This window comes from Lepisosteus oculatus, chromosome 7 (genome assembly GCF_040954835.1).
Source record: "Lepisosteus oculatus isolate fLepOcu1 chromosome 7, fLepOcu1.hap2, whole genome shotgun sequence".
Lineage (NCBI taxonomy): Eukaryota > Metazoa > Chordata > Actinopteri > Semionotiformes > Lepisosteidae > Lepisosteus > Lepisosteus oculatus.
The window spans coordinates 28,457,471-28,478,392 of NC_090702.1; the positions used below are offsets into that span (position 1 = coordinate 28,457,471).

The window sequence follows — 20,922 nt, forward strand, 5'->3', positions numbered from 1 at the left end:
AGTGAAAAGACAAGGAAAATACAATGTTTCAGATGAGGAGCTTAATTTCATTTAATTTATGTACTGTATGCATGAAACTCTTTTCATCTCTTAAAGTACTGTTGAAAGTGTTTTGTACTGTGGCAAACAATTAAATTGAAACTCTGTGTTTACTTTCTAGGGTACACTAATTCTTGGTTGTCCTCAAAGTAAATTTAAAGATCCTACCTTTCAGAGTGATACAATTAAAATTCATTGTGATAAAGTCACTAATCAGTTTTGCTGCCAGCACCATCTGCTTCCAATTAAATTAGCCTAATATATTATGAGCGGTGACTTATTTATAAATAAAGTCATGAAACACTGATGAACTAATTATAGGTGTTCAGCAGATGTGGTGAACATTGAATTCCAATTCCATGATTCATATTATGCAGCACGAATATCTGATTCCCTTTGATGCAGACTTAGAATTAACTGTTTTTGATTTTGTTTTGAAAAACTCTTCCAATTAACTTTTATATCAAATTATGTTAAAACTGATCCTGAAATTGTCTAGTTTTTCTGTCAACAGTTTTTCAAAGTCAGACTTCTACAGACACATTGTGGAACAAAACTAATTGCTGTCTGTGGTAGAAGCAATTCTATTCACAGCGAGATAAATTGGATCTCTAAACTGCTATTTCTATTGTGTTACCTCCATGTATCATGAGAATTATCCTGAGGTGCACAGTGGTCGGGCTACTTACTTATACAGTGAGCTTCAGCTTTATACTGAATCCATCATCCTAAAATCCAAAAAGTACTGCATTATACTAAAAACTGATTTAGAAATTTTAGTCTTTCACTGCCATCAAGTGGAAAGTGAGTGAACGTTTTCTTTCTCCAAAAAACAATCTTCTGTGTAGATGATAAGTAATATTCTTCCATTTTAATTGATTCGCAGAAAAGGACCAAAAAATGATATATCAAATGTGCAATTAATCCACACAGCACTTCAGGTTCAGCAAAGAACAAATACAGCAAGATGGTGTGGCAGGGCCTGCAGCAGATTACAGACTATAAAGGCAAGGAAGTAGCTATTAATGATGATCAGGAGCTCCAAGACAAATTGAATAATTTCAATGGTAGAATTGAAGCACAGCACATGCAGGTGTGTCTGCAACAGGGATTCAAATATACAACCTCCCAGTCTGTTAACCTTCTTTCCACTTAGCGAACCCTAATCTCTATTATGCAATATAAAAAAATACATTATTATTAAAAATTAGGAGTCACTGTAAGAAGGATTTTATACAATAAAGGAGCTGTCTGTTATATCATATCGTATTTCAATGATACACAATATTATTATTAGTTTGTTTACAGAATATTTTCAGAATTAACACTCAGCATGGAGCCATGATTAAGCATATCATACACACTTAAGCCACAAAGAATGTATATATATACTGTATGTACAGTATATATTACTGATTTTTATTTACGCACACTTTTCTACCTGTGTTTTTTTGTTCTTTTATATTGGGTGGGAAATTATATTTTTCTCTATGAGTCTTCAGATCACTTATAGTTATCCCATTGCTAACAATATTTTTATTTTAATATAACATAAGTGAGCTTGAAAATGCATATTTTTACTGATATAATTATGACATTTTTTGAGATATTGAAAATGCACATGCCTTAAATGCAATGTAATGTACTTGATGGAAGCCTCTCTATCACTTGCACACATTGTGAACAAGGCCACCATCACTGCCTTCATTTTAATAAGGGTAGCAGGCTCCTGGGTGTCATGGGTTCCATCAGTCCTTCCATTTTCTTCTAGGCTATCAGCGTCCAGCTCCATGTTCAGTAAGGCCTGGAAAGAGTTAGACGTGGTTAACCCTGCAGATTCTTCTATTGCTTCTGGTCACCCTGTTATCTCTCCCTCATTGACCTGAAACCTCCTGCTCCTCTATGTAGGATATGTCAATTAGTTCCTGCAGCTTTGATAAATCTGCACCGCAGAGGATGTCAGCATTCTGGGTCTAAAGCACAGCGATCGGGGATTCAAGGTGTTCAACCAGCAATCACAGATGAACTCTCTCTGAATGCCTCCATCTAAAAAAGCTGATTATCCTGCAAACCACACACTGCAATGGCCTCATATTGCATTATCATATACACAAGACAGTACTTATAGATAGTAGTGAGTGATATAAGAGTTACAGTGTATATGCAATACAAAACTATGTGCAAGATTAAAAAAGAACCCAAGATTCACAGATCAGTAGTTTCATGCAAAATTAAAGCAAAAAACTGTTTATGTAATAGCCCACAACTGTGTGAGGGTTTTAATTTACTGTAACAAATATAAATTGGAACAGTAAATTTCAAAAGTTCAGGAATCAATCAAACATAGTAATTTGGTATTACACCAGAAATTTCGATTTCGGAAATTGTTTTGAAATTGTTAAAATACAATAGACGATTAAATTATTTGCTGTGTGATACAAATTGATGATAATTCACTCAAGGATTGAAAGGAGAAGAGTAAAAATACATTATATTTTCAGAGACAAGTATAGTAAATTTGAATGTACTATTGTGAACTGAACAATCAAACATGTGTCTGGAGTAATGGCTCAGCTCTCAAGACTTATAATGTGAATAAGAAAATTTTATACTCAAAAGATTCATTGTCCAAACATCCTCGATGAGTTAAACTTCTCACTGGAAAGGCGGTGCTGGGTTGGTCCATGGTCAGACATCTTCAGTTAATTGATCTGTGCAGAGAGTGTCCTAGGAGGAGAGAAAAGAGAGAGCTTTTGCCTAGCTATGCTTAGGAGAGCTGTGCGAGGAAGTCAGCATCTGGCTGAACTTCAGTCTTTAAAAGTCTATGCACAGTCATCTTGTTTGGGTCTGACTGCAAGTGGGTCGGTGGGAGACCAGATTTAGTCTGGCTATAGCTTTCTACTGTGCTTAGATATTCAGGATGTCAAATAAAAAGAGTCAAACTGTCTTATGTCATTTATCAGGCTAAAAAAAGTGGGTTTGTTAACACAGGATTTCTTTCAAAAAGAATATCTTGCTCAGAATTCTGTATTTTACTGACTCACTCTCTCAGCCTGGCTGCTTAAAGAAAAATTTAAGTCCTAACTCAGACTGCTTGCAGCCACATGGATGGAAAAGTCTGAAGGCTAGTTCAGTTGGAGAGAGGACAGAAGCAGTGAGTTAACCATTGAAAAATTAGTTGGGTGCTAGCTTTTAAGGTGTGACATTACAGCCTGTCATTGTTTTAGGGCATTATCGGTTGTACTCCTGGTACTGTAATTGGTGGATATTCCTTTGGATGGTGAACATTGTCTACTGACTAATTGTGTTGAGGAGAAATAAACTACTGTAGCTAGACTCAATGGTGCCTGTCTGTGCTGCATATCGTTAAAGAGAGTTTTATGATGAACTGGTCTGTAGACAACTCTAGAAACCTTTTCAAATAGGGCCTCTTCTTAGCTGCATTACTTTTGCAGCTGCTTTTACACAAATACAGATTAATAGTTATCTTTATAATACTTAATTCTAAGTGAAGTAATATGCCTTGCCACTACAACAGAAATGTAAAAATTTGATTTGTTATGCAAATGTCTCAGACAGGTGACCCTTAAAAAAATTAAGAAACTACTTTTACTTTGTGCTGACTATACCACATAGCAATTATTAAAGGTGCTATAACCCTTGTTCCCTTGCCACACAGGTTCCTTCATCACCCGGCTAACCAGTACACAAACAGACCATAAAAGACAGTATTGCTTAAGTGCCTTTTGTATTCTCTAGTGCTTACGACACCCTGTTGACCCAACATCAAGAGCCCCTGCCACAGAACTCTCTCCAAAGGGCACACATTCTAGCAAACCTGTTTGTCTCAGAGTCCAGTTTTGGGTTCGATGGGCGAGAAAAATTATGCTGTTTTTTTCTTTCTCTGGTCTCAATCTCTGGTGTTTGAGTCCTCTCCTTGGTCCCGCCACTGCAGTCTTTGTCTAAATCCTTCCTTTTTCCGAGTTTTATGACTGAAGCTTTGTTTTTCTAAGCACCTTTAACCTTTTTCATGTATTTTTCAGATGGCCAGTACCACTACTTGGGATTTACTATAATCTCAGTCAGGGGCAGGTGTGTCCGGTTGATAACAAGAGGTAGCTTGGCAAAACAATATGGTTTGTTTCAGAACTGTCAGGATGCAGACCTCCAGGTGTCAAGTCCCAGAAGCAAGAACAAATTACCAAAAGATCAAACAATAACCAGCTAACCAATGTTTTTGAATGAGCCGCAGGCTCCCCTTGTTACTCCAGTTGTATCCCTGCTATACAGTATGTTTAGTAGTTTGATCCTTAGATCAAAACTAAAAGATGACTGTAAGAGAAGTTTATATTTAATTAAATTGAAAAACCTTTCTTAAAACAGCTCAAAGATGAAGATACTTTTCTTAACAAGCATGTTGTTCTTTCAGTTCTGTGCTGCACCTACATACTGTGTTTTTTTAAATAAAAAAGGCCAAGATCTCACACCTACTGCCTCCGAGGAACTCATTATTATAGTCCACCATAGACAGACAATGTTTTGACTGACCTCTCATGACAAAATGCCTAATTAATCACTTTGGTCCAGAAAACCTATATAATAACAAAGCTCCAAGTGTCATATCATATAAAGGGTTACACCACATATTTTACATTTTATACATTCTTTGAGCTTGAATTATTGGAATATAATTTCTTTGTAATATAATTTGTCTTAAAGAAGTCACCATTTGAGCACATATTCACATCACAAATGCACTTTGGCAGTGGAAAATTAGAAAAACCTTAACAAAACTGATTTCTTTAATTTGTGGTGATTGTTTTGAAATGAATTGATTAGATATTTAATTTTATAATGAAAACAGCAAATTAAGCAGGCATTAAAGGAAAAATATAATGCTTTATCCAATTTCACTTACCTATTTACAGTATGTGGGTTGGGATTGTACTGAAGCAGTTTTAGTGAAACACTTTGTTCAAGGCTAAAACTGCGATGCCCCACTCACATTTGAACCTGCAACATTTGGGTTATGAGTGCATGACCTCAAACACTACTTCATACTGTTGTTCAATGTCTAGGTATGTTCTGTTAAATTTGATATGATATTATGAAAAAGACACTGTACAGTAGTTTATTTTATGTATTTCAGTAGCACAACTGGAAATTATAGCTATCACTCTTTGTGTTTAATTGCCAAGAGTCTTTTGTCTGCAGCTGTTTATGCTGCACATGCAGAAAGGCCTATTGTAAATACTAATAATATATATTATTAATATGATATTATATATTTTTTTCCATTATAACTTACTGTATATAAACATATATACAGATTTCCTTTACACTTTGAATCAGAAATGTCCTTAAAAGGAAGTTGTCATGCAGGACATACATTAAAATTAATATACTGTTTCAGCTTCTCATACAAAAAGAAAATATACAGTATCACGTTTTACTCTAACTATCCTTTTTATTAAATCAAGTAAGAATTAAAACAGTGTGTTAGCTTCGGCACACATAGATATGCATTTTCATAAGCTTACAGTGTCTTTTCAGGCCAAGTATAAGTAAGTCTGTAGCAGCTTTTGTTCTTCTTTGTCTGCCTGTACTCTTGGGGTAGCTACTGCTACTCTACTGAATGCCATCTGTTTCACTTTCAATGCTGAGAATCCATCAACACAGTGTTTTCACTTGTTTCATTTATTCTTCAACACAAAACACTTGGTGCCTTCCAAGATGCTGTCCCAGAGTTTTTCCTTAAGGGTTCAATCAGAAAGAGCAAATATTAATTTAATTACAAAATGCATAGCTTGTTTTGTGACAAAGTTATGCAAGGTTACTGAAGGTTTCAGATAGAAGTGAATGAAACACTAATGAGCAGAAGACAGAAAATATGCTTTGTGTTCCTACTGGATATTGTCCATAGGTAAATGAGACTTAGTTGTTATGCTAATCATTCAATTAATATTTGCATATGATTAGTAAACTATACTATTGCCAACAAACATTAATTACTCATGGCAAAGTTATTGAATTTAGCAATGAATACTAACAATCTGCCAAGAGTTCTTTTTGAATTAGAATTCCTTTAATCTCTGATAGGCTGCAATACACAATAGGGAAACATATCACAAAGTTATATCTGTTCGGCTCGTTATGTATAAATTACCTTTTGTTATGGGCTGACCTAACATATCAGACAGTGAGAGCTTCTAAAGATAAACAAATCCTTTGTTCAGTGTGTTACTGGTGTATTCTAATGGGTAGCAGAATGGAAAACCTGTTTATGACTTAACGATGAATTTTAATTTAAGGCTGGAAAAGAATTCCAATTAGAAAGTTTTCTGAACACATTGATTTTAGTCTCCAATTAAAATTATTTGCTTACTTAACACTCTCCCAATTAACTCGACATTCTAAATACTGTGTGCCTCAACATTTATATAAATACATCAAGTTTTAAAAAACAGAGGCAAAATACTACAATAATAGGGATTAGTTTAGTAATTATAAAATGTATTTTTCAGCAGAGAATAGTGGTAGCATTAACGTCTTACTATGGCCTGATATAGATAGATTTTTATTTTATTTTGTAGCATGAAACATTCAGACTGCATAAAATAAAGCTATAGAACATTGTCAATGTGTTCAAGCTATCATTCTTAAAATTGATAATGTACTTATTTTAAAGAAAGTATTCAGTATAATATAATAGCTAACTGCTCCTATTGAAGTTGAAAAGGACTAAGATTTAGACTGTAGGACCAAACAGGGTACCTTCTTGGGGGTACTCAAGAAGAATGTCATTCATCGTGTATTAAGAAATCTATTCAGAAGGACATACTGTAGTTGAGACTTTCAAAAATTTCTTCCCCTAACCCTAATATCTGGCATGTGTACTAGTTGTAATGAAAGCGTTCTTTCAGGACCCATCGCAGACGACACAATCTGGGGAAGAGTGAGGAAAACACGGGGGGAAAAGTATGCGGGAGTTCGGAATGAAAACGGGGGGTGTGTCAAAGGTGCGCAGGTGTTCTGGGGGGTGAATCCAAGGCAAACAGTCCAAAAGGGAGTCCAAACGGAAATCCAAGATGAGGCAAATGTCCAGAGCCTGGCAGTCCATGCAAGATGAAGACAAACAGGATTAAAAACTGGAACGGGATCCGGTAGAGGGTCGGGGGGACCGGGACTGGGCACTACAGGTCCCGGATTCGCCTGGTACAAGAACCAATGCCGGAGCGCGCTTTAGGGGGAGGGACTACAATTGTGACACTAGTATTGTAAATGTAATATAATAAATCACTTCCTTAAAAAATATGGGGAATAAATGATAAACAAGTCTTAGTAACAGGGCTTAAGTAGGCTTTATTGAAGGCATGTGGCAGATTTTAAAAAATATTTTAAAAATAGAACATATGTCCATATTTATAGAGATTTCACTACTAAAAATGAAGACTCGTGTACTGTATGTAGCAAAAGATCAGAAGTACAACCTATTCATGATGTAATCCAAATATTGATCCATTATTAATCGGAGAACTGAAAAGGCTGGAGGTGCAAAAAAACAAAGAAATCTCCCAGTGTCAGGGGAAAAGCATGCAGGCAAACTCATTAGCATCTGTGACTCATGGAAATATGCATTAGTTTAGAATAGAAGGCAGATACAGGATTCATTCAAATATTTTCATTTGTATTTAAAAATAAAAAGTACTTATCAGAAATGCATTAATTTCAAACTTCATTGTCATACTAATTGTTTAGTATATTTATTTCATTTGTATTACTATTTTTCTCAAATTGTAGTTCCTGTTAGCGGAAGATATAAAATACAATTATAAAACTGTTGCTTAAAAAATGCAGTAAAACACTAAAAACAGCAGCTAAACAATACTGTAAAAATATAGATAGGGCTGATTTGTATTCTCCCGCGACAGTTACGGCATTCACGCAAATAAATGGGAAAAAAATATCTCCTTTGCAGTTAGTATACAGGTCATAGGTTGAATGCATTTTGAAATAAATTTCAGTGCTTAAACCCACAACTTTTTTCCTATTCATTAGAAGTGACTTGGGGTTGACACAATTGGAAAGAATGTGTGATGTAGCTTTGTTATCATCATACTTTGATAGTAACTGTGGGGCAAGTGGAGTCCCAGAGCTATTTTGCATCTTAAAGGGCATCACTACTAGGAGCCCAGCATCAGATCAGAAACCTCATCTCCTGTGTCAGTGAGGGCAAACAGCTATGATTGACATGAACTGGTTTATTTTTAATATCATTTTTGCTATCCTAATTTTTTTAAAATGCTTATGTGTGTCACTTAGCAATTTATGATGTGCAAAGAAGATCTTTGAATCAAACATTCAACAGTCATTGTTCAATGAAAATAAAATACTGAGCACTGATGAATATTTCAGAGGTGGCTTGAAAAGAGGACGTTTCCTTTTCAATATACCTTTGTCAGTTCACAGATCAAAGGTGTCACAGCAGGGAGGATAAATAGTACACATATTTTTAATGTCAAGTGAATAGGAGATTTCTGAATTGCATTTTAATATTGCATTTTTAAATAATATGCACTAGTACATCAGTACTGAAAAAGCAGACCCTTAAAAAACACAAATGTCTATGTCCACTAAAAGAGTGACATTATAAGTATATATAAAAAAAAAACTTTGAAGGGATTTTAATACCTTCCTGGGCTATGAAAGATTTACATCAAATGACAATATAATGGGCTGAATTTGGGTAAGTACAGCCATTTTTCAGAATCATGGTTCTTAGTCAGGAATCAGCAGACAGCTCAAAATGGACAACAGGGTACAATTTTCCTCATGCAATTATCTTGGTGCAAAGTTTTCATAAAGATAGCTTTGGTCGTGCTCATTTTTTATTATTTTTGCAAAGTTACGGGTACTGCCATGATTCTATATCTGCCACAGTTGATTGCATTTGGCTTGAAAGCAACACAAGCTGGTACGATACTGTGTTTTTCGAGAGACTTGACTTCCACAATGACAGCTTTCATAATAGGAGTGAAGTTCTAGAAAATTCACGCGTGCCTCAGTAAACTGAGTTTCTGACACAGACTTCAAAATGAAACTTTAAGCAATCATTCTAAACACTCCAGTGAACTTCTGAATATTTCCTCTTAGAAATTCTAGCCATTCTTCTACTAAATCATTTAACAATAACACTAATCCTAAGTCTAACCTGATGTATTGGGTCGAATTAATTTTCTTCTTTCAATCAGTGTACCAAGGACTACTTGCATATTTTTACTTCTAATTATGGATGTTTGGTATTTAACACTTTGATTTTTTCACTAAATAGTATAATCACATATAAAGTCCCTCTCTCAGTCTTAATATGGGTTTTAATTAGGTTACTTATTGAACTTACATCTGCTCATAAAAAGTCCTTATTAATAACAATTTAAATGAACTATAACTACTCTATTATACTACACAGTATACTGTATATGAAAGACACAGTGGTGCAGCGCTGGGGTGCTAGGTTCAGTTCCAAACCTGGAAAGTCCAGATCTGTATGGTGTTTGTACTATATATTCTCACCCTGGCTCCAGCTCCCCCCTGAACCTGAACAGGAAGAAGCAGTTAGAAAATGGATGAATTTATGAATAATGATGGAACCTCTTATCTCGACTACACACTATACTACAAACCAAAAATAAAAACTGACCTACAGCCATTTGGTGTCTTTCATCAAAATTATTTCAGAATTTACAGCTGTTACCTATGCAGTCTGCCACATTGCAAGTTCACATATGTTCATTTATGTCTTTTAAAAAGTTTGAAGATGATAAATGGGTATGAACGAAATTGGAGAATGGTAATTATTTCTGTTTTAATTTTATTATTTCATATTATTGAGATAACCGTCCCATCCAGGGTGTATCCTGCCTTGTGTATGTTGCATGTCAGGATAGGCTGCTGTTCCCCTGTGACCCTGAATTAAATGAAATTGGTGCAACATAGCAGTAATGTGAGTTTACCTTTGGAGATATCTTGAGTTATCCCTTGTATGGGCATCCAGCTGAGTGTCCCAATACCAAAACATAAATAAAATAAATAAATATATATTTTCTTGGTATAACTCATCCAAGAATATGTTAATTTTTTATATGTATATCTCCAACCGGCTCTGTCCTCCTGAATTATAATTCATTATTCTCTAGGCTACACAAAAATAGAACTGTTTAATCCCATATTGCTCTCCAGTCTTTAAATTAATGTGCTTAGATTTTGTTTAATATGCCATTTGTACAAACCATCACTGTGACTATGAAAATCAGTCTAAAGTATTTTCTTTTTAAAAAATGAATTGAACATTGCATGTAAAATAGTACCTTTTTAACACTTTTGAGCTGTACACATTAAGTAAGCAATGTTTATCTAGCTCGACTCCTAAGGAAAAGAAATGTAATAAAATTGTTATTGTATTATATAGAAATCTATGACTTATGGATCACAAAATAAATAATTTCCTCTATCAGGAAAAACTCCTCATTAGAATTTAAAAAAAAAAAAAAATTCCTAAAGTTCATTCCTTTTTCATTTGGAATTCCAATTTTGTGGTTACTAGTCATGGCTGTTTTAGTAAAAAGTAATCTCATTCATTGTGTGGTGCAGCTTATTCTGTATGTTATTTAACTATACATAAAATTGTCAGTACTAGGTGATATCTTTTTGTTCTGTTAAATTGATTTTGAACATATTTCCTGAGGCTTAACTTACAAACACTGGGGCAAGATATACAGTAGAATAGGGTAAGAAAAGTGTGCTTTTGGAACTGAGTCTATAAAGGTGATTTGTGTACGTATAAGAGGGACATTCTGTAGTTCAAGTGTTCTAATCAAGCCATGACAAAACCACTGCTCAGTGAGATAGAGAGGTACTGCTAATGTTGGTTGCAAGATTGTTGCAAATGTTGAGTCTAGTGCTAAGGCTTTCAAAGTCCATCCATCCACTATCAGTAGACCCCAGCTGTGCTTCCAACTGCAAATAGTTGTTACCCACACAGAGCCAGACAGACAGATATGTGTATGTCAACACACCTGCAGGACACTCAAGAGTCAGAGGGACCATCCTTGAAAGAAAAGGTATTTTCAACTGCTACACTCCTAGGTAAAATTCAGGAGAGATCCATCACAGAGAATCCAGAAACAGACGTTTTATTTTCTCCCTGCAGAGACAGCATCAAGAAAAAGAAAGTAATACACAAAAAATTAAAATATAGTTTACTTTATGTAGCACTGTGGCAGGTGTGGTATGACAAGTGGGAATTTCAGAAAAATAATTCTCTCTAAACACAAACAGGTTTTTAAAATATTGGTGTAGCTGCTCCTTCAAAAGAAAGATGATCTACTTTTAATCTTTAGAATCTATCACAGTAATTTAAATCACAACCTGACATTTTCCATTAAAGTCTCCATTAAATACATGCATGCTAAAAAGAATTTATCCAACAAGGGATGAACTTATTATTTTGTCAGACTATTCAGAAATACATGCATTTGACACCTTCTTTAAATCAATAGGCAGAGAAACAGCCTTATTACAGTTACTGTTACAAATAGAATACCTTAACAGTTAATTGTGACAAAAACATTAAAAAACTATAAGTTAATAACTAACTTATGAACCATAGTAACCAAACTTATTTTAAACAAGAGAAAAGGGAAAAATGCATACTAGTTTAATAAGTATTGAATGGCTGTAATTGTTTGATCTGTTTAATAAATAATAAATAAAGCCTAATTTATTTTAAGATCCAATATGTTTTCTTATGCATCACTGTTGTTCATGCCCAATGGTTGTAAGTTACTGTGTTTTCTCTACATAACATTAAATAAATTTAATGCACATTATAAAAATACAAGAGTTTTAAAAAATACTGTCATGCTATGTTTGATTTCCCAGTGTGTAATGTATAATAACAATTTGGCAAGTGATAGAAGGACTACTCACCACAATTAAATCATCTAGCATAGGTATTGCACTATGTGACATTACAAGATCAGAGAGTATGAAATATTTTATGAAACCACCAACATTCAGGATAATATAGAAAGCACTGAAGAAACAGATTTAGATCAGCACATCCACAGTAATATGAACAGTACCATGTGAAACATTTAAGGACATGCTAAATAAAAATAAGTAAATGGAGCTACATACTGTATCTACTGTATTAATAATTACTGCATGCTCCAATATTTTTAGTTTTGTGAATTTACAAAAGAATCAGAATGAGATAAGGAAAAAACCTTTCACCTTTTTGATGGTGTTTTGTAAAAAAAACATACATTTTCCACTAGAAAAGGGCTTAAAATACTGCAATAACATCATATTGACTCATCATTCTGCTATAGGTGTGCTGCTTGTTCTATGTGTTTTGCATGCATTTTTTTTAAAGACAAGTGAAAAGGATGTGTTTGGGATGTATGTATCTGTGAACAAATTATGTGCCAGTAGTGTGCATGATGATCAACCTCTAAAAAAACAAAATTCCATTCTGCTCAGTATTATTCAGTTTATTTATAATGCCTTTCACCTTATTTATGTTATATTCAATGACAACCAGCATCTGAACATTGATTTGTTCAGCTGAAAGATACTTTATCATTAAATATTTATACAATACAACAGTATGTAAACTCTAGAGCATTGTTTTAGATTTGTTTCATTGTGCCAGATAAAGCACCATCAAAGAGCATAAGGTAAGCAAAGCACAGTGCCTACTATGTATACCAAAATCAGTGACCCATGTGAGTCGCACATGAAAGAAGCTTTATTGTTAAAACTATGGAGCATTACACCATATTCAGTATGTTTTCATTCATACAAAAAATGACACAGACATTAAGAATGATTTAAAAAAACATGTCTTTCTGCAGTCCTTTGCTTATGAAAGAATGGCCATTGGTGTCATTCTAAGGATTAAAGTGCAAATTTTAGAAAATGTGTAGAATAACTAATACCGTTCTCTTTATCTCTTTATCTGTACCTTTATACAACATTATTCCGGAGATTATTTGAAATCTCCTTGGTCTTCACAGCAAATTATTGTTTGAAATTCACTACCTGACTCTGTGTCCATACAACAGACAGGTGTATTTTTCTAAAGTCATATCAACCACTATTATTTAAGTTATAGAGAGCTTGGTTCAACCCCCCCTAATTGTGTGGCTCAGTAAGGTAATAGCCATAGCAAAAGGTTTAAATACTTAGGCAATTGTTATTTTTCTAATTCTCTTTCATATGAATTATTTACTTCTGTTTTTTTGTCATGAGTCATGCCTGCAGGTTTTAAAGCAGTGTAAAAATGGTACAATGTGACAAATACTTTTGCAAGGCATTGTATTGCTCTACTAAATGTGTCATCTACAGTATACACTGTATATTCATATACAAAATATTGAGTCAATTCCAAAAAAATGTTCATATCTCCTCAAAACTGTGACATATGGGGAAAAAAGAATAAACATAAACACAAAGGAAAACATAAATATCTTCTACATCAAAGCTTTTTTTTACCATAAAAATACAAAATCAGCAGCCCATCATGAAACAGTCACAAAAGATAGTGCTCACTCACAAAAGGATCATGCTAACAGAACACAAATATAACTGTAGCTCACATAGCACAGTACTTACAAACTCTCTGTCTCTTAAATGTGTTGACACTGTGCTTTTCAATACAGGTACAAAATAGCCTATATACTCAATCATAGAAATGGCATCCAATTTACTTACCATTTCTTCTGAAGTGGAAACTAGAACTACTGGCATTTTCACTTGGCCATCTGTTACACTTTTTGGTTTAGTTTACATCAGAAAGTAATTTCTAGATTAATAAATACGAAAAAAGAAAATGCATTTTGAGAAATGTGGTGATTTGCTCAGATTGCTTATCATATAAGTTGAATGAAAACAATAACTGTTGTGACTCAAAAACCATGGGTTCTATTTTCAAAATACAGATAGAGCAACGGGGATTTGAGCACCTAAGTGTTCTGAATATACTGCGCATAAATCTGTGAAAAATAAATAGGTGGTGTGGCAGCTCCCTCTGCTGTTAAGTAATGGATAAAAGCCATCGGTTTTACTATTGAAAACTAATGGTATATAATCTTAGGAAGGCATAAATACTGTATCACAATATCACCCTTAATATCATATTGTTTATCTCCCCACGAAAAATGACATTTGCATTTAAAATCTACTTCAATAACAATTTTTGTTCATTTTTACCCTAGTGATTGAATGAGATTAATTTGCAGAGGACACATAGATCAGTTAGTTTAGTCACCAAACCATAATTATAAACAATATTTAAGTGAAAAGAATTGAACAGATGTAGCGGTTTATTACCCTAACTAAATCAACACAAAAGACATTAATAGCACATTAATTTTAATCTGTAATAGTGTAAATTACATTATTTCCCCTCCTTTTATTTTTTGGTTTATTTTACATCTTTTGTACATTGAGAATATCAAATTACACGTGAAAAGTCAATTCCAGCACTGAGAATGCTATGATCAATCATAATCTGTTATCCAATCATAATCCAAAAATAACAAATGGCAGATTACACAGATTACAGTAACAGATTACAAATAATCCCTAAAATGTATAACATGGAAGCAACACAATGGGGAAGCACAGTATATCAGTAATATAGGAACAACTAATAGGTTTATCCCACGCTGAAAATAAAGAAAACAACTTTTCGGCTGTGGAGCCTTCTTCAGGTATAAGAAAGACAGGGCAGTAAGCAAAGGTAATGTAGTATATGAGAAGAAAAACTGGGAGAGAGGAGGAGCAGGAGGTGGGAGCAGGGGACAGACATAGTGGCCAATCAGGTAGTGTGAAGTCAGAATAGATGAAGAGAGGTGTGAAATGAAACCTACAATGAATAGAGAATTTAGAAGAAAATTAGTCTGTTGTTGAGAGAAGGGGAAAGGTGTGATCGTAGCTGCAGGATAATTCTTGTGCAACAAATACCTGCAACAAATTTACAAATGTATAACCAGGAAAAAGATAAAGAATTGAAGAACTGGAGAACTGGAATTTAATTGAAAAGACGTAGTAAATTCGATATGCTTTTTAGCATTTTTCATCAATAGTACTTTCCTGTGAAAGGCACAGCCTAACAGTCTGATACAAACTGTATCTGTGACACATGGTTTGCATAATGATGCAAATCATGTCTTGTGAGATTCTATGTCATTCCTTTCATAAAGCAATTTCTCTTTCGTCTGATTTCTGAAACCCAGTTATCAGAATTCATCCCAGATCATCCTACAAATGTACATTGGGACTCAAGTCTAGTGAACAGGGCATCTCCACCATAGCTGCCACATTCTTGCAACATCTTGCAAGAAAAACATTGAACATGAGCAGCAGAAGGGAATGCTGCTCAGAATCAGCCCTCAGAAAGTGAGGTCCTCAGACTTGAGCAATGTAGTGCAGTGCAGTCAGGTTGCCATCGTTCACTACAAGTGGAGTTCTGAAGTGACTAGACACTCCTGCCAACAACATCACACATAATCCTTGCTCCATTGTACACAAAAATTATTGCATTGCACATCTGTGCCACACTCCCAGATGTCCATCTGGGTGAAATCTTACAGTAACTCACTGGTAAAGAGGGCTTGGTTCCACTGTTCACTCTAGCTGAGAAAAATTAGACTGGCTTCTAACATACGGTAAACGGATGCCATAAAGTCAATGCTATCATGAACAAGCAAGGCATATAGGTTCCTTTGTGATTTCCTGTTTTGATTTTCACCAGTGTTGACATTCATCAGGCTATGTCACCTGCAGTTTCTACAGTATGTCAGCACATAATATTTAATTCACATTCTCATCTCCAAACTCTTAAAAGCAAGCATTTTGAAAAAGATCACAGAACAGTCATAATTTTCCAGAATCAACGGAATTAAACACAATAGCCCAAATATAAAAGTGGAATTATTTTGATTATTATGAAATCTTATCCTCATTGAACAGAAAAAAATAATAAACCATATTTTCTAACATTTAGGTGCCTAAATCACCACCGCTTCCTTTGGTAATGTATCAGCTGTATTGGTTAAGGAATGCCAAAACTTTTTTATTTTAAGATTTTTACTGTAAGACAATCTAAGATGTGGTTGCTAAACTTGGACTCCTGCATTGTGTTTTGGTGTGATGTGCCATGGAACACAGCAGCTAAAAATTATTCACAATACTACTGAAATTTAATTTTGTGAATCATGACCATTTCCATTTCGGGATTAAAACAGGGTTTTTCTTTAAAGTCATTAATAGACCGTTTATATACAGTACCCATTGCAAATAAAATGCACTGATAAATGGAAAGAAATGTGAGGTACTATGGCTATTTTAAATTAACATAAAAAACAGACCATATTCATTAATTCCGAATGTGATGTCTCCTTCGCTGCATTCTGATAAGCACTGCAACAATCTGAATGTGTTTTCAGCATGCATCCTAATAATACATACTGTAAAATAATCCTGACAACTCTTGTTCTTAATTCAGGTTAAATTTCAAATAGTGTAATAAGATACTTAAAAGAAAATCAGGCCTCTAATTTCAGAGTTTACAATGTGTCCATTGTAATTGAAAAATACAATTAACACCCTCAGTTGTAGTGACGGAGCATTTCAAAATATAGCTCAAGAAAACATTATAAAGAAAAGTTAAGATGAAGCCAAATATTATTAGTAAATTATTATAGTATAAAGAGTTTCATATCAGGAACAACCCATTTGACATATACGAAGACTCAATACACTGTTTCCCAACATATTGTTTTACACTATGTATCCATTGTTCTAGTATTTATTTCGGAAGTTCATCCAAATAATGATTAATGCAACATAAGGCTGAAACGTTTTAGGCAGTTATTTGGTGAACTTGCCTGACTTGAGGGGATGGCAGCCAGCCAGTGAAGACGAGGCTGACACGACCTTCCTCTGTTCACAACGAATGAGCCAGAGAGCTGCTGCAAGGGTGATGACGCGGTGAAATGGGGAGGGGTACAAGAAGGAAGAGCAAAGGGGTGCTCATGAGGTGAGATTTTTTTGCGTAGGAGAGCGAAAGTTTGCAAGATTTGAACCTCTTCCCAAATGTCTGTTAAAAACATGTCACTTGGTGTCTATATTTAGCAAAAAGTGTTACTCATCTTCTTGATAACCTTGAAGGAAATGCTTTAAAATAATTCATTTCATGCAGTACATTCTTGAGTTCAATTAAGAACAACAAGTTTTTGGGCTCATTGTAAGACAGGCACCAGTGATATAACATCCTACACAGACTATTGGAACCAGAATCACAACAGTTTGTAAATATTAGTTGTTGTAGTACTTTGTATAGAAACATAAGAGATATGTAGTTGAATTTTGATATAAATGTGATTTAAATTATCAGGCAGCATGTTGGTTAGCATCAGCCTCATGGCTCCAAGATCCTGCATTCCATTCTGGAGCACCCGTTTGCTTCTATGGTCTCCATGTATTCACATCTATTTTTGACAGACACTCCAGTATCCAGCCATGTTCCAGAGACATGTGGTTTAGGGATGATTAGCTATTCTAAATGGTATCTTTAAAGGGGGATGAAAGGAATTCATTGTGGAGGGTCTGGTCCCAGTACAACCAGAACTGACTCTGGGGCTGTAAATAGAACCTGATCAAGCTCAAGTTGCCTCCTCTCCTCTCATGTGTGTACAGTATGTTATAGATCTATCAACATATCCATCACCAAGTTACACAGAAACTAAAGGAAACCACGTGACTTTGCTCAATATTTCCTGATACGTGGGGGGTGTTTTGGTGGTTTAGGTTTATGATCAGCTATTAGAATCTGGTATATGAACCTTAACCAACTCCCTCTTCTACAACAACATCTGACCTGATTTATAAAAATCAGAATTGAAGAGCAAATTATTAAAACCTTTTTTATTAATGTCATTTCCAATAAATGTACAGATCTGATTAAATTCTCCAAAATAACAAATTCCAGGAAACAAATCTTACTATAAATTACCAAATGACATGTACAGAGACAGGTGTAATTTGTTATATTAAACAAACCACTATTATTGAACCCAGACAGACTTCGGGTGCAACTCTCAACTAATTGTGTGGCTCGGTATGAATTACCGAGTACATTTTATACATTTTAAACATATATGTATGCCCATACTTATAAGTACAAAAGCATGGATACAAAGACTGTCGAGGCCTAGTTGAATCACAACCCAGGTCTTAGACACAGCACCACTTGCAATAAAGTTTTGTATCTGTAATACAACAAATAAAGTGAAATAAAGATTTTATTTTAATTTTTAAAGATTAGCATAATAGCGATCTCGGTTTTGAAAATCCCTGTAGGCATGTTCTGCATCTCTTCGGCTGTGTGGGATTCTTCCAAAGGGCGCATGGTCATTAAAACAGCTATCAAACACTTCATCCACGGTTTTCTCTGCATCTTCACGGCTCACTTTCCGGACAGCTAAGATAGAGCGAAGAGCTCGATCTCGAACACATTTCTGAGGGTCAGAAATAGTTCATTACATTCTTTACAAAATCTCCTCTTCATTGACAAGTTCTTCTTTGAATGCAAACCTGTAATTTTATGCATTTAACTGCAAAAATCCTCTTCCGTTCATTAAAAAAAATAATAAAACATACAAATACATATGAAGAAGTATGTTTGGATTTAACCACAAAGTTAGCAACCAAAAGACAAAGTATGGACCAGGTTCTCAAGGAGGTTTAGGTGTTTTTTTTTTATTCCAGCACTCCGATTACAGAAATATAACTAAATGCTTGTAAGTGGAGTGAGATATCATCACTGCTGGGATCGGTCTTATACAAGTACTATCTTAAGTAAAGAATATTTTTTTAAAGATAAAAAAATAAAAGGTGCAATTGGTAAGAATCGGTTAAAAGCATTCTTTTAAGATTCTCAGTACGGAAGGTGTTTAAATTTCCTAAAACCACAGGGGAAATGTTTTATTCGGCTCCAAATACTGAAATTACGTAAGAGAAAGTGCGATTTAATGTTAGACTGCATAAACTAAAAAAGCACTAAAACGCAGCAGGTAAATGAACGCTAACAGTCTCCTGCATTTTTCAGTTTAAACATTCACTCCCATTTACTCCTTTTCTCAAAAAACTAAACATGTTTCTCCAGTAGAAATAAAACAGACAATGTTAATTCGGTAAGTTACCTGATGATGTTGTTTAATGCCCAAGTTGAGTCTAACAATTTCGTTACTAAAAGAACAGTCGCCACTAAGGTTAGCTGCCCGAATCTATAAAAAACAAAATATTTAAGTGGTTAGACTACATTTGTAAATCATACAGAAAATTTTAAAAAAAGGATCTTTATAACCACAGGGGAAATCCACATGCTCAACTGCCGAAGTGTGCAACATTTATAGCATAATCCTTTGCATTTCTATATATTCAGAATTGTACTTGAGATTTCCATAAAATCTGCTATTAGATATTCATCTATTAAGGTTTGAATAAAGGTTTCACAATAAAATCAGAACAAATTCACATAATTTCACAACTTTAAAAGAAGCAACAGACATCTTTATACAACTTGTTCAGAGTTAACGCAACAATAATAGATCTAGTCTTACCTCTGAACAAGCCAGATGCTTGAAATTATTAAACCAATCAACGTGAGCTCTGCAATGATCAAACGCATGAATGAGTTCGTGGGTGACAACCCTGTTCATGTGGGATTGTTGATGAATGTTATTCTGACATAAAACAATCTGAAACAAGAAAAAAGGGTCAGTGACTTGCTGAAAGTGTGGCATTATTTTTAATAATAATAACAACAACAACAACCATCTTCATCTTACTTGTGAAGTTGTAGCATCAAAACCACCGCTAACAGTTCCGTCACAGTCCTCGCAGGAGAAATGCCTATCTTTGTTTACAGTGCTGAAATAATGCATTAAAACACGATGTCATCATTATCATCATAATAATTAAAGCGACTTCCTAGAATATCAACAAAAAAGCAACCTTTTCTACTAATTATGTGTAAATTATCTGCAAAAAATGTATATTACATTTTGTATAAAATAGCTGTTCGTAAAAAAATACATACCATCCCGAACGTTTCATTGCACTAAGAAGCAGTTTTGCATATGGACCTGGGGGAAACAAACGTTTAGTTTACACACAAAATTAACAAAGCGAAAAAGCAACAAAAATATTATTTATTAACAACTATACTCCTTTTCGTTTTTTAATGCTTTAACAATTACCGGTGTCACTTAGATTTATACATTTAAATTAATGTAATTATTGTTTATTAGACATGAAAAATATAAAAAATAACTAAGAGTATAACCAAACATACTTGTGTCCAATGTGAATTTCAGCATGACCTGACACTTGTGATTGTAAGTAAAGAGGTTTTTCGCGAATGATCCTTTTTTAAATGTCTGAGTATTTCTTTCCGGAAACAGCTGATAACCATAATCTTCTTCATTCTTATTGTTTTGGTCCATGTCACAAAAAATTAGGCGTTCACTTCGAAATTATTTCAATAACACTTTATCCAACCTTTTCTTAACGTTTCACCAGCAGTAGGTCATTCTGTGTTTTACATATGGCGTGTAATGTCAAAGGTAAAAGGTAAAGGGTCACTCTAAATTTGACTAATGGCGATACAGTATGTTATTGAACGGCTACCAAACATTGTTTTAAATTCAAATTGTGTTAAGGTATTTTGCTAGGCGCCATTTTGCTCTGGAACTAAGTTACAGTGGAAGAAAGCAGAAAATTACGCTGTCATTCTACGCCTCAGGCGTGTTT

At 34.4% G+C, this 20,922-nt stretch overlaps 1 protein-coding gene across 1 annotated transcript; it reads right to left on the minus strand.

The window, feature by feature from the left end:
• Positions 1–18,018: 18,018 nt before the first annotated feature.
• Positions 18,019–20,774, minus strand: atp23 (ATP23 metallopeptidase and ATP synthase assembly factor homolog). The gene is made up of 6 exons (XM_006633661.3): positions 20,465–20,774; positions 20,210–20,255; positions 19,959–20,040; positions 19,731–19,868; positions 19,311–19,394; positions 18,019–18,626 (listed from the first exon to the last, which is right to left on the minus strand). The coding sequence occupies exons 1-6, from the start codon at positions 20,613–20,615 to the stop codon at positions 18,423–18,425; spliced, it is 705 nt and encodes a 234-aa protein (XP_006633724.1). The 5' UTR covers positions 20,616–20,774; the 3' UTR covers positions 18,019–18,422.
• Positions 20,775–20,922: the final 148 nt, after the last annotated feature.

Bases quoted from the DNA above. Each gene is read 5' to 3' on its own strand.
- atp23 (XM_006633661.3), bottom strand. From the start codon at position 20,615: ATGGACCAAAACAATAAGAATGAAGAAGATTATGGTTATCAGCTGTTT. The intron at 19,869-19,958 runs GTAAGATGAAGA...TTCTTGTTTCAG, and splicing joins TTGATGCTACAACTTCACAA to ATTGTTTTATGTCAGAATAA. The intron at 19,395-19,730 runs GTAAGACTAGAT...TGTTTTTTATAG, and splicing joins AGCATCTGGCTTGTTCAGAG to ATTCGGGCAGCTAACCTTAG.